The 14,077-nt window shown below is 45.5% G+C and overlaps 2 protein-coding genes across 2 annotated transcripts in view; both read right to left on the bottom strand.

The window, feature by feature from the left end:
* Nucleotides 1-2,906: 2,906 nt before the first annotated feature.
* On the bottom strand, nt 2,907-8,280 carry LOC137618005 (golgin subfamily A member 6-like protein 26). The gene is made up of 2 exons (XM_068347925.1): nt 7,477-8,280; nt 2,907-3,401 (listed from the first exon to the last, which is right to left on the bottom strand). Exons 1-2 carry the CDS (start codon nt 8,278-8,280, stop codon nt 2,907-2,909), a joined length of 1,299 nt encoding a protein of 432 aa, XP_068204026.1.
* Nucleotides 8,281-9,413: 1,133 nt separating this feature from the next.
* Nucleotides 9,414-14,077, bottom strand: part of LOC137618003 (collagen alpha-1(I) chain-like) — a 40,149-nt gene continuing 35,485 nt past the window's right edge. Inside the window, exon 3 of the mRNA XM_068347924.1 lies at nt 9,414-9,494. Within this exon, the coding sequence (XP_068204025.1) occupies nt 9,414-9,494 (81 nt within the window). The remainder of the gene's footprint in view (nt 9,495-14,077) is intronic.

Genomic DNA, 14,077 nt, shown 5'->3' with positions numbered 1-14,077 from the left:
TTCTGGAGTCATTCCTTGTTCTCCTATCGGCCATCCTTGTACTTCTGGAGGCATTCCTTGTGATCCTGTCTGCCATCCTTGTACTTCTGGAGGCATTCCTTGTTCTCCTATCGGCCATCCTTGTACTTCTGGAGGCATTCCTTGTGATCCTGTCTGCCATCCTTCTACTTCTGGAGGCATTCCTTGTTCTCCTATCGGCCATCCTTGTACTTCTGGAGGCATTCCTTGTGATCCTGTCTGCCATCCTTCTACTTCTGGAGGCATTCCTTGTTCTCCTATCGGCCATCCTTGTACTTCTGGAGGCATTCCTTGTGATCCTGTCTGCCATCCTTGTACTTCTGGAGGCATTCCTTGTTCTCCTATCAGCCATCCTTGTACTTCTAGAGGCATTCCTTGTGATCCTGTCTGCCATCCTTCTACTTCTGGAGGCATTCCTTGTGATCCTGTCTGCCATCCTTGTACTTCTGGAGGCATTCCTTGTTCTCCTATCGGCCATCCTTGTACTTCTAGAGGCATTCCTTGTGATCCTGTCTGCCATCCTTCTACTTCTGGAGGCATTCCTTGTGATCCTGTCTGCCATCCTTGTACTTCTGGAGGCATTCCTTGTTCTCCTATCGGCCATCCTTGTACTTCTAGAGGCATTCCTTGTGATCCTGTCTGCCATCCTTCTACTTCTGGAGGCATTCCTTGTGATCCTGTCTGCCATCCTTGTACTTCTGGAGGCATTCCTTGTTCTCCTATCGGCCATCCTTGTACTTCTGGAGGCATTCCTTGTGATCCTGTCTGCCATCCTTGTACTTCTGGAGGCATTCCTTGTTCTCCTATCGGCCATCCTTGTACTTCTGGAGGCATTCCTTGTGATCCTATCTGCCATCCTTCTACTTCTGGAGGCATTCCTTGTTCTCCTGTCGGCCATCCTTGTACTTCTGGAGGCATTCCTTGTGCTCCTGTCGGCCATCCTTGTACTGCTGGAGGCATTCCTTGTGATCCTGTCTGCCATCCTTCTACTTCTAGAGGCATTCCTTGTGATCCTGTCTGCCATCCTTGTACTTCTGGAGGCATTCCTTGTTCTCCTATCGGCCATCCTTGTACTTCTGGAGGCATTCCTTGTTCTCCTGTCTGCCATCCTTGTACTTCTGGAGGCATTCCTTGTTCTCCTATCGGCCATCCTTGTACTTCTGGAGGCATTCCTTGTGATCCTGTCTGCCATCCTTCTACTTCTGGAGGCATTCCTTGTGATCCTGTCTGCCATCCTTGTACTTCTGGAGGCATTCCTTGTGCTCCTGTCGGCCATCCTTGTACTGCTGGAGGCATTCCTTGTTCTCCTATCGGCCATCCTTGTACTGCTGGAGGCATTCCTTGTTCTCCTGTCGGCCATCCTTGTACTGCTGGAGGTATTTCTTGTTCTCCTATCTCCCATACTTTTACTATTGGAGTCATTCCTTGTTCTCCTGTCTGCCATCCTTGTACTTCTGGAGGTATTTCTTGTTCTCCTGTCTCCCATACTTGTACTGCTGGAAGCATTCCTTGTTCTCCTGTCTGCCATCCTTGTACTTCTGGAGGTATTTCTTGTTCTCCTGTCTGCCATCCTTGTACTCCTGGAGGCATTCCTTGTTCTCCTTTCTGCCATCCTTGTACTTCTGAAGGTATTTCTTGTTCTCCTGTCTGCCATCCTTGTACTTCTGGAGGCATTTCTTGTTCTCCTGTCTGCCATCCTTGTACTTCTGGAGGTATTTCTTGTTCTCCTGTCTCCCATACTTGTACTGCTGGAGGCATTCCTTTTTCTCCTGTCTCCCATACTTGTACTGCTGGAGGCATTCCTTTTTCTCCTGTCTCCCATACTTGTACTGCTGGAGACATTCCTTGTGCTCCCGTTGGCCATCCTTGTACTGCCGGAGCCATTCCTTCTGCTCCCGTCGGCCATCCTTGTACTGCCGGAGCCATTCCTTGTGCTCCCGTCGGCCATGCTTGTACTGCCGGAGCCATTCCTTGTGCTCCCGTCGGCCATGCTTGTACTGCCGGAGCCATTCCTTGTGCTCCCGTCGGCCATGCTTGTACTGCCGGAGCCATTCCTTGTGCTCCCGTCGGCCATGCTTGTACTGCCGGAGCCATTCCTTGTGCTCCCGTCGGCCATGCCTGTACTGCCGGAGCCATTCCTTGTGCTCCCGTCGGCCATGCTTGTACTGCCGGAGCCATTCCTTGTGCTCCCGTCGGCCATGCTTGTACTGCCGGAGCCATTCCTTGTGCTCCCGTCGGCCATCCTCGTACTGCCGGTGCCATTCCTTGGGCTCCCGTCGGCCATCCTCGTACTGCCGGAGCCAATCCTTGGGCTCCCGTCGGCCATCCTCGTACTGCCGGAACCATTCCTTGGGCTCCCGTCGGCCATCCTCGTACTGCCGGAGCCATTCCTTGGGCTCCCGTCGGCCATGCTTGTACTGCCGGAACCATTCCTTGTGCTCCCGTCGGCCATGCTCGTACTGCCGGAACCATTCCTTGTGCTCCCGTCGGCCATGCTCGTACTGCCGGAGCCATTCCTTGTGCTCCCGTCGGCCATGCTTGTACTGCCGGAGTCATTCCTTGTGCTCCCGTCGGCCATGCTTGTACTGCCGGAGCCATTCCTTGTGCTCCCGTCGGCCATCCTTGTACTGCCGTAGCCATTCCTTGGGCTCCCGTCGGCCATCCTTGTACTGCCGGAGCCATTCCTTGTGCTCCCGTCGGCCATCCTTGTACTGCCGGAGCCATTCCTTGGGCTCCCGTCGGCCATGCTTGTACTGCCGGAACCATTCCTTGTGCTCCCGTCGGCCATGCTCGTACTGCCGGAGCCATTCCTTGTGCTCCCGTCGGCCATGCTTGTACTGCCGGAGCCATTCCTTGTGCTCCCGTCGGCCATGCTCGTACTGCCGGAGTCATTCCTTGTGCTCCCGTCGGCCATGCTTGTACTGCCGGAGCCATTCCTTGTGCTCCCGTCGGCCATGCTTGTACTGCCGGAGCCATTCCTTGTGCTCCCGTCGGCCATGCTTGTACTGCCGGAGCCATTCCTTGTGCTCCTGTCGGCCATGCTTGTACTGCCGGAGCCATTCCTTGTGCTCCCGTCGGCCATGCTTGTACTGCCGGAGCCATTCCTTGTGCTCCCGTCGGCCATCCTCGTACTGCCGGAGCCATTCCTTGTGCTCCCGTCGGCCATCCTTGTACTGCCGGAGCCATTCCTTGTGCTCCCGTCGGCCATGCTCGTACTGCCGGAGCCATTCCTTGTGCTCCCGTCGGCCATCCTCGTACTGCCGGAGCCATTCCTTGTGCTCCCGTCGGCCATCCTCGTACTGCCGGAGGCATTCCTTGTGCTCCCGTCTGCCATCCTTGTACTGCCGGAGCCATTCCTTGTGCTCCCTTCGGCCATCCTTGTACTGCCGGAGGCATTCCTTGTGCTCCCGTCTGCCATCCTTGTACTGCCGGAGCCATTCCTTGTGCTCCCGTCTGCCATCCTTGTACTGCCGGAGCCATTCCTTGTGCTCCTGTCTGCCATCCTTGTACTGCTGGAGGTATTTCTTGTGCTCCTGTCTGCCATCCTTGTACAGCTGGAGCCATTCCTTGTGCTCCCGTCTGCCATCCTTGTACTGCTGGAGCCATTCCTTGTGCTCCTGTCTGCCATCCTTGTACTGCTGGAGTCATTCCTTGTGCTCCTGTCTGCCATCCTTGTACTGCTGGAGGTATTTCTTGTGCTCCTGTCTGCCATCCTTGTACTGCTGGAGCTATTCCTTGTGCTCCTGTCTGCCATCCTTGTACTGCTGGAGCCATTCCTTGTGCTCCTGTCTGCCATCCTTGTACTGCTGGAGTCATTCCTTGTGCTCCTGTCGGCCATCCTTGTACTGCTGGAGGTATTTCTTGTGCTCCTGTCTGCCATCCTTGTACTGCCGGAGCCATTCCTTGTGCTCCCTTCGGCCATCCTTGTACTGCCGGAGGCATTCCTTGTGCTCCCGTCTGCCATCCTTGTACTGCCGGAGCCATTCCTTGTGCTCCCGTCTGCCATCCTTGTACTGCCGGAGCCATTCCTTGTGCTCCTGTCTGCCATCCTTGTACTGCTGGAGGTATTTCTTGTGCTCCTGTCTGCCATCCTTGTACAGCTGGAGCCATTCCTTGTGCTCCCGTCTGCCATCCTTGTACTGCTGGAGCCATTCCTTGTGCTCCTGTCTGCCATCCTTGTACTGCTGGAGGTATTTCTTGTGCTCCTGTCTGCCATCCTTGTACTGCTGGAGGTATTTCTTGTGCTCCTGTCTGCCATCCTTGTACTGCTGGAGCCATTCCTTGTGCTCCTGTCTGCCATCCTTGTACTGCTGGAGGTATTTCTTGTGCTCCTGTCTGCCATCCTTGTACTGCTGGAGCCATTCCTTGTGCTCCTGTCTGCCATCCTTGTACTGCTGGAGGTATTTCTTGTGCTCCTGTCTGCCATCCTTGTACTGCTGGAGGTATTTCTTGTGCTCCTCTCTGCCATCCTTGTACTGCTGGAGCCATTCCTTGTGCTCCTGTCTGCCATCCTTGTACTGCTGGAGCCATTCCTTGTGCTCCTGTCTGCCATCCTTGTACTGCTGGAGGTATTTCTTGTGCTCCTGTCTGCCATCCTTGTACTGCTGGAGCCATTCCTTGTGCTCCTGTCTGCCATCCTTGTACTGCTGGAGCCATTCCTTGTGCTCCTGTCTGCCATCCTTGTACTGCTGGAGCCATTCCTTGTGCTCCTGTCTGCCATCCTTGTACTGCTGGAGGTATTTCTTGTGCTCCTGTCTGCCATCCTTGTACTGCTGGAGGTATTTCTTGTGCTCCTGTCTGCCATCCTTGTACTGCTGGAGCCATTCCTTGTGCTCCTGTCTGCCATCCTTGTACTGCTGGAGGTATTTCTTGTGCTCCTGTCTGCCATCCTTGTACTGCTGGAGCCATTCCTTGTGCTCCTGTCTGCCATCCTTGTACTGCTGGAGCCATTCCTTGTGCTCCTGTCTGCCATCCTTGTACTGCTGGAGGTATTTCTTGTGCTCCTGTCTGCCATCCTTGTACTGCTGGAGCCATTCCTTGTGCTCCTGTCTGCCATCCTTGTACTGTTGGAGCCATTCCTTGTGCTCCTGTCTGCCATCCTTGTACTGCTGGAGGTATTCCTTGTGCTCCTGTCTGCCATCCTTGTACTGCTGGAGGTATTTCTTGTGCTCCTGTCTGCCATCCTTGTACTGCTGGAGCCATTCCTTGTGCTCCTGTCTGCCATCCTTGTACTGCTGGAGGTATTTCTTGTGCTCCTGTCTGCCATCCTTGTACTGCTGGAGGTATTTCTTGTGCTCCTGTCTGCCATCCTTGTACTGCTGGAGCCATTCCTTGTGCTCCTGTCTGCCATCCTTGTACTGCTGGAGCCATTCCTTGTGCTCCTGTCTGCCATCCTTGTACTGCTGGAGGTATTTCTTGTGCTCCTGTCTGCCATCCTTGTACTGCTAGAGGTATTTCTTGTGCTCCTGTCTGCCATCCTTGTACTGCTGGAGCCATTCCTTGCACTCCTGTCTGCCATCCTTGTACTGCTGGAGGTATTTCTTGTGCTCCTGTCTGCCATCCTTGTACTGCTGGAGGTATTTCTTGCGCTCCTGTCTGCCATCCTTGTACTGCTGGAGGTATTTCTTGTGCTCCTGTCTGCCATCCTTGTACTGCTGGAGGTATTTCTTGTGCTCCTGTCTGCCATCCTTGTACTGCTGGAGCCATTCCTTGTGCTCCTGTCTGCCATCCTTGTACTGCTGGAGCCATTCCTTGTGCTCCTGTCTGCCATCCTTGTACTGCTGGAGGTATTTCTTGTGCTCCTGTCTGCCATCCTTGTACTGCTGGAGCCATTCCTTGTGCTCCTGTCTGCCATCCTTGTACTGCTGGAGGTATTTCTTGTGCTCCTGTCTGCCATCCTTGTACTGCTGGAGCCATTCCTTGTGCTCCTGTCTGCCATCCTTGTACTGCTGGAGGTATTTCTTGTGCTCCTGTCTGCCATCCTTGTACTGCTGGAGCCATTCCTTGTGCTCCTGTCTGCCATCCTTGTACTGCTGGAGCCATTCCTTGTGCTCCTGTCTGCCATCCTTGTACTGCTGGAGGTATTTCTTGTGCTCCTGTCTGCCATCCTTGTACTGCTGGAGGTATTTCTTGTGCTCCTGTCTGCCATCCTTGTACTGCTGGAGGTATTTCTTGTGCTCCTGTCTGCCATCCTTGTACTGCTGGAGGTATTTCTTGTGCTCCTGTCTGCCATCCTTGTACTGCTGGAGCCATTCCTTGTGCTCCTGTCTGCCATCCTTGTACTGCTGGAGGTATTTCTTGTGCTCCTGTCTGCCATCCTTGTACTGCTGGAGCCATTCCTTGTGCTCCTGTCTGCCATCCTTGTACTGCTGGAGGCATTCCTTGTGCTCCTGTCTGCCATCCTTGTACTGCTGGAGGTATTTCTTGTGCTCCTGTCTGCCATCCTTGTACTGCTGGAGGTATTTCTTGTGCTCCTGTCTGCCATCCTTGTACTGCTGGAGGTATTTCTTGTGCTCCTGTCTGCCATCCTTGTACTGCTGGAGCCATTCCTTGTGCTCCTGTCTGCCATCCTTGTACTGCTGGAGCCATTCCTTGTGCTCCTGTCTGCCATCCTTGTACTGCTGGAGGTATTTCTTGTGCTCCTGTCTGCCATCCTTGTACTGCTGGAGGTATTTCTTGTGCTCCTCTCTGCCATCCTTGTACTGCTGGAGCCATTCCTTGTGCTCCTGTCTGCCATCCTTGTACTGCTGGAGGTATTTCTTGTGCTCCTGTCTGCCATCCTTGTACTGCTGGAGCCATTCCTTGTGCTCCTGTCTGCCATCCTTGTACTGCTGGAGCCATTCCTTGTGCTCCTGTCTGCCATCCTTGTACTGCTGGAGGTATTTCTTTTGCTCCTGTCTGCCATCCTTGTACTGCTGGAGGTATTTCTTGTGCTCTTGTCTGCCATCCTTGTACTGCTGGAGGTATTTCTTGTGCTCCTGTCTGCCATCCTTGTACTGCTGGAGCCATTCCTTGTGCTCCTGTCTGCCATCCTTGTACTGCTGGAGCCATTCCTTGTGCTCCTGTCTGCCATCCTTCTACTGCTGGAGGTATTTCTTGTGCTCCTGTCTGCCATCCTTGTACTGCTGGAGCCATTCCTTGTGCTCCTGTCTGCCATCCTTGTACTGCTGGAGGTATTTCTTGTGCTCCTGTCTGCCATCCTTGTACTGCTGGAGCCATTCCTTGTGCTCCTGTCTGCCATCCTTGTACTGCTGGAGCCATTCCTTGTGCTCCTGTCTGCCATCCTTGTACTGCTGGAGGTATTTCTTGTGCTCCTGTCTGCCATCCTTGTACTGCTGGAGCCATTCCTTGTGCTCCTGTCTGCCATCCTTGTACTGCTGGAGGTATTTCTTGTGCTCCTGTCTGCCATCCTTGTACTGCTGGAGGTATTTCTTGTGCTCCTGTCTGCCATCCTTGTACTGCTGGAGGTATTTCTTTTGCTCCTGTCTGCCATCCTTGTACCGTTGGAGACTTTCCCTGTGTTCTTGGTGGCTTTATTTGTATTGCTGGAGGAGTTTCTTGTCGCCATTTTTGTTTAGTAAGCCATTCATGGTGCGTGGGTTGCCATTCTTGGTCTTCTGAAAGCCCTGCTGAACCCTCCGGTTGACATTCGTGTTCTTCCGGTGACCCAGGAAATTGTTTTATCCCAGCTGGTCGTAAACCCTCGTACTTTCGAATTACCTGCTGTGAACTTTTAATTTTTTTTCGTTTTTTCTGGATCAAAGGATATTGTTTAGAGAACAGTACCAATTCATCATTCGTCTTGGCGTTTATCTCGTTTTCCAGCCTTTTCCTCATATTGTTGAGTTTCTTTTTCTTATCTTTAGCCTTTATGATTTCCTGATCCAATTCCCGAACCATCCCTTCCAGAGTTTGTATTAAATATTTAGCTAAACTCAAATCACACCCTTGGACTTGAGCATTGCTGAGAAAGTATTTAAAGACCTCTTGAGGTTTGGCATTTGTGTTCCGATTTTCACGCAAGGGTGCGTTCTCTTCCTCAATTTTATCTTTACTCGCATGTCCTAAACGATCGGTTACGTAGCTATTCCAAAACCAAGTTTCTTCCTCTGGCTTGTCAAGTGGAAGGAAGCAATTTTTCTCACTATAAAGTATGAAAACCAGTGTCCCTAACATACTCACTACAATTCGTGCAAGAACTTCAATGTAGGTAGACGGTCCAAACAATGATAATTTTCCTCCAATAAGAAGCGATGACGTCATGACACTCATGGAAAGGAATATATTAATTCTTTTTTTTATAGAAGGCAAAGTACAACCCAAATCATAAAACATAATCATGTCAAGTTGTAGACAGATCAAGTCTTCAAAGTCATGTTTTTAAAAACCTGAAGTTAGCGATCTTGCTTCCTCCGGAGCCTCAGGCGAATTCAAGTCTAGCTGAGCTGATGTCAGCGAGAGAGAGAGAGAGAAAGAGAGAGAGAGAGAGAGAGAGAGAGAGAGAGAGAGAGAGAGAGAGAGAGAGAGAGAAATGGATCCGGATGCAATGACTTTGTAAAGTGAATGATGGATTTGACGAGTGAATTATCGTTTTGAGAGGGTTTTATGATTTGGAATTGGAAGAGGAAGGGAAGGAAAATAGGCAAACGTTGACAACATGAACAGTGTATGGGAAAGTAAATTATGGAGACGCACTAGGTCTGAAAATATTTGTCGGGACATTATCTATCCCGCAAAATTCTTTTGATGGCAGAAGATTCATCCAGTTTACCATCCTGAAGACTTTAGAAATCTTTGGTTCTATATACTCGCATGATGCCTCCAAAGTCACACAGAGAGTTTCCTTGAGGCTTCAGAATCCTTCGAGACCGATTCTTCCTTCTCTTGATCTCATTCGTTTTGATCCCTATCTGTGCGTCCTTTTAGGAAAGCTGCAGGTTATGCAATTATTGCGGCGGATGTGAAGGAGCCTCCTCCCCCCGGGAAAAAAATTCCAAGGGGGGTTTTCCGAGCCAGGCCTGGAATATATTCCTCCGGAATCGCCGGAGGTGTCTCAGTCATGATTTGGCTTTGAACAAGTAATGAAAAAGGCCACGCAAGGTTTCTAATTGTGCTCCAGGATGACAGCTCGGATAGATCCTGTCTTCAGAGAATTGTGGAATGTAGAAATTATTTGTATTTTTTTTTCTTAAACAAGACAATGAAAATAAATAAAGTGTCACCTCTGGGGATTCCGGAGGAAATCTTAGGTTCTCGGTTTGGGCGAGAAGAAGCCCTATTGGAATTTTTCCCGGAGGAAGGAGGCTCCTTCACATCCGCCTCAATAATTGCATAACCTGCATGTAACTTGCTTTCCTCAAAGGAGGCATAGACTCTAGGGATCAAAACGAATGAGATCAAGAGAAGGAAGAATCGGTTTCGAAGGATTCTGAAGCTTTTGGAAGGATTCTGAAAGTCTTAGTAGAACTAGTAAAAACCTGAAATGACAAAAGCCCCGTTAAACATGTCTAAACACATATGGATATAATCTGTCTCTTGACTGAAGAGAGAAGTCAAGTTTCTTCCTCAGGAATTGCCGGATTGTCTCTGGAATGATTTCCATTACATGGCCTTGACAACGGAAAGCTATTGAGGTTCTAGTGTCTATCCATCTTTCTCTCTATCTATTTCTTTTTCTATCTATCTATCTATCTATACACACACACACACACACACACACACACACACACACACATATATATATATATATATATATATATATATATATATACATACACATATTGGAGTAGGGAGATACGTTCTGTCTTTCATCCATTTATTAGCGCCGACGTTTCGTATCAGCTTGATACATTTTCCAGGCTGAAACCATTACAAATCAATTGCGTATAAGTAAAAAGATACACACAACGTTTACACACACCAAAATTAAAAACCTTTTTAATAAATTAAGATTAAAAAAAAGGAGTAAAAACAGAAACAGAACAACAGTGAAAGGGCTAGGGGCGAATACAGAAAAACTAATTAATTAAAGAATAATAATAATAATAATAATAATAATAATAATAATAATAATAATAATAATAATAATAATAATAGAACGAACAAGACACCTACCCACAGCGGTATCGTAAGGAGAACTGTCACGAAAAATTGTTATGGAAGGGAGTGTAAACAAAACAACAGGTAATTAGGCAATAAACAATTGGGTGGAAGACGACTGGTGGTTAAGAGAAGGTACATTTAGCTTAATCATTATTGATTCAAGGGTGGTTAGTTCGTCTATATGTCGGGTTCTTCCTAAAACATTAAAATAACTGGTATCTATGTGTGTTTTGCAACTTTTACTGTGATTTCTTATGCTAGATTGTTCTGGATTTGATGGTCGACAACCCGTTAGCTATAGAACGGGTTGTCGACTATCAAATCCAGAACAATCTAGCATAAGAAATCACAGTAAAAGTTGCAAAACACACATAGATACCAGTCATTTTAATATTAACTTCCGGATCTGGATTCTGGATCAGGATTTGCATTCTTCACAATTTTAAAAATTACATCAAAACAAAATCACACATTGGACTGTACCCAAATTTTAACAATGGAGGAATATTAAGCATTGGAAGAAACTGTCATTTTAGAGGTAATACGGATCAAGATCACCATTCTAGATCAACATTGCATATTTTATTTATTTATTTGTCTATATATATATATATATATATATATATATATATATATATATATATATATATATATATATTCAGATATAATACATGTATATATATATATATATATATATATATATATATATGTATATATATATATGTATATATATATATATATATATATATATATATATATATATATATATTCAGATATAATACATGTATATATATATATATATATATATATATATATATATATATATATATATATTTATGTATATATAATATAATATAATATATATATATATATATATATATATATACAGTATATATATATATATACATATATATATATATATATATATATATATATATATAAAATATATATATATATATATATATATATATATATATATATAATTTATACAGTAATAGATACGAGAAAATTAGAGGAGTCATTATGACTGAATATACATGTGTTGAATCTATATATACACATATACTGTATATGTCTTTGTATATATATATATATATATATATATATATATATATATATATATATATATATATATTACATCTAAATGCATCACTTTAAACCAACTTAAAATGTAGGTTTCTTTTTTCTTTGTGCTAAACTTTAGGTATACACAGCTCCAGCCACGTCAGCTCTCAACGTTTAATCATAGGAGCTTGTACGAGAACAGCTTTTCGTTGATTGTACGTATGATATTTCCTTTAATTTGGTATCTAAACACCGTTGGCGTTTCCTGTGTAATGTTAACAATGCGGAATTTAACTGGTTTCATAGAAGCTGTTCCTACATCTAAAGTCTATTTACATGCGGAGTGGATGTAGGCCTACTCTCTTCACACTTACCATTTTCTTCTAAATACAAATTTCACTAAACAATAATTAAGAAAAATATATACAATTTGAAAGTATATAAAAAGGTACAAGAAATAGTTCAAGTATTATATTTAGAAAGAATCTCTCTCTCTCTCTCTCTCTCTCTCTCTCTCTCTCTCTCTCTCTCTCTCTCTCTCTCTCTATAAAAAAGTGTCTTTTTGGTCCCTTGTTTTAAACAATCGAAAATATGTAAAAGAAATGAAAAATTTGAAAATATATAAAAAGATAAAATGAAACAGTTCAAGCATTATCTCTAGAAAGAATCCGATCTCTCTCTCTCTCTCTCTCTCTCTCTCTCTCTCTCTCTCTCTCTCTCTCAAAGGTGTCTTTTCGTTCCTCCTGTCACAGGATGTTACCACACTGATTCCAGACGTTTCCATTGAACCGCCTACGCGATTGTTGCCCATTACTATTACCTCTCTTTCCCCATTCATAGCTGACGCCCCTTTTCCACCCATACCCCATTCATTCCAGGGAAGTCTCTCTCGGGCATCGGGCATCGTAACCGCCCTGCACTAGAGTTGCTCCTCCCCTGCTCTCAATCGCCTCTTCTACCCTTTCTATTACCTTTCCTTCCCTGCTCTTACTCTCATCTTTTACCTTTCTCTCACATCTTCCATCGTTCTCTCAACTTTCTTCCTCTCCTCTCACCTTTCCTTCCCTTTTCTCACCTTTCCTCCCCTTCACTCGCCTTTCACACCCCCTTCTCTCACGTCTTCTACCCTTCTCTCACCTCTCCTACCCTCCTCTCACGTCTCCTACTCTTCTCTCACCTCTCCTTCCATTCTCTCACCTTTCCTCCCCTTCTTTCACATCTTTTATCCTTCTCTCACCTCTTCTATCCTTCTCTCACCTTTCCTACCCTTCTTTCACATCTTTTATCCTTTTCTCACCTCTCCTTCCATTCTCTCACCTTTCATCCCCTTCTCTCACATCTTCTACCCTTCTATCACCTTTCCTCGCCTTCTCTGACTTCTCCTCCCCTTCTCTCACCTTTCCTTCCCTTCTCTCACGTCTCCTAACCTTCTTTCACCTCTCCTACCCTTCTCTCACCTCTCCTCTTCTCTCACCTCTTCTACCCTTCTCTCACCTCTCCTCCCCTCTCCTCCACTTCTCTCAACTCTTTTACCCTTCTCTCACCTCTTCTATCCTTCTCTTACCTTTCCTTCCTTTCTCTCACCTTTCCTCACCTTCTCTCACCTTTCCTACCCTTCTCTCACTTTCCTACCTTTCTCTCACCTCTCCTCCCCTTCTCTTACCTCACCTGCCCTTCTCTCACTTCTTCTAGGGACGCACACGGGTCTAACCGTGACTGAATGGCATTTTTGAAGGAGCTTTATGTACCATAAAATTACTGTGGGAGAGTAGCAGGATTTAATGAAGATGTTCTCTTGCTTGAGGGTACACTCGGGCACACTATTCTAGCTTATTTCTCTTCATCTTGTTTTGTTTAGGAGTATTTATAGTTTATATAGGAAATATTTTTTCTAATGTAACTGTTCTTAAAATATTCTATTTTCCCTTGTTGCTTTTCCTCACTGGGCTATTTTCCCTGTTGGGGCCCCTGGGCTTATAGCATCCTGCTTTTCCAGCTAGTGTTGTAGCTCAGCAATTAATAATAATAATAATAATAATAATAATAATAATAATTCTTTCCTCGGATAATAAGCATCACCTAAAGAAATGTTGGAGTAATTTTAGATAGGCTGCTAATTCTTCAACTTTGTCTCTGTACGTTACTTCATAAAATTTGGGGCTTCTTCTGAGAATAAATATCCGGAGAACAAATATTAGCCTTAGGCTTTCTCAGAAATATATTCTAAAAACAACTTTCTTGTTTTTGTCGATATGCTTCTCTCTCTCTCTCTCTCTCTCTCTCTCTCTCTCTCTCTCTCTCTCTCTCTCTCTCTCTCTCTCTCTCCTTTCCACGACCATCGATCTTTTCCGTTTACTTTTGTTTTACTTCGTTTAGTAGTTTAAAACAATATTTACTTTATATGATTCGCTTACTTTTTTTTTAATGAATTTCACAACTTAGATCAACTCCCAAGACTACTGACAACTTGTTTGGAAAAGAGATAGAACAATAGGGCTGCTAAATTTGGATAAATTGGAAAAAAAATGAAAGAATAATGTGCCAATTATAAGGATATTCTATGATATCTAATCAAATGGGTAATTTCATTGAAAACGGCAATTAAAAACGAACATATTTTAGAAAGACATGTCAAGGTGAACATGTTCTAGACAAGATAAAACAGTTTCCCATCTATATCTCCATCTCTCTCTCTCTCTCTCTCTCTCTCTCTCTCTCTCTCTCTCTCTCTCTCTCTCTCTAGTGTAAACACATAAACTAAGTAATTCTACCCTAAATATCTTAGTGGAACTAAGAACTGGCAAAAAAAAAAGAAAAAAAAAAGTTTATGCCCATCCAGGTGACGGTTCTTGAAGAAAACCAAAAGTTCCTCCTTGGTATGAATCCCTGAAGA

Source organism: Palaemon carinicauda, chromosome 24 (assembly GCF_036898095.1).
Source record: "Palaemon carinicauda isolate YSFRI2023 chromosome 24, ASM3689809v2, whole genome shotgun sequence".
In the NCBI taxonomy this organism is placed as follows: domain Eukaryota; kingdom Metazoa; phylum Arthropoda; class Malacostraca; order Decapoda; family Palaemonidae; genus Palaemon; species Palaemon carinicauda.
This window is presented reverse-complemented; position numbering and strand designations above follow the sequence as displayed.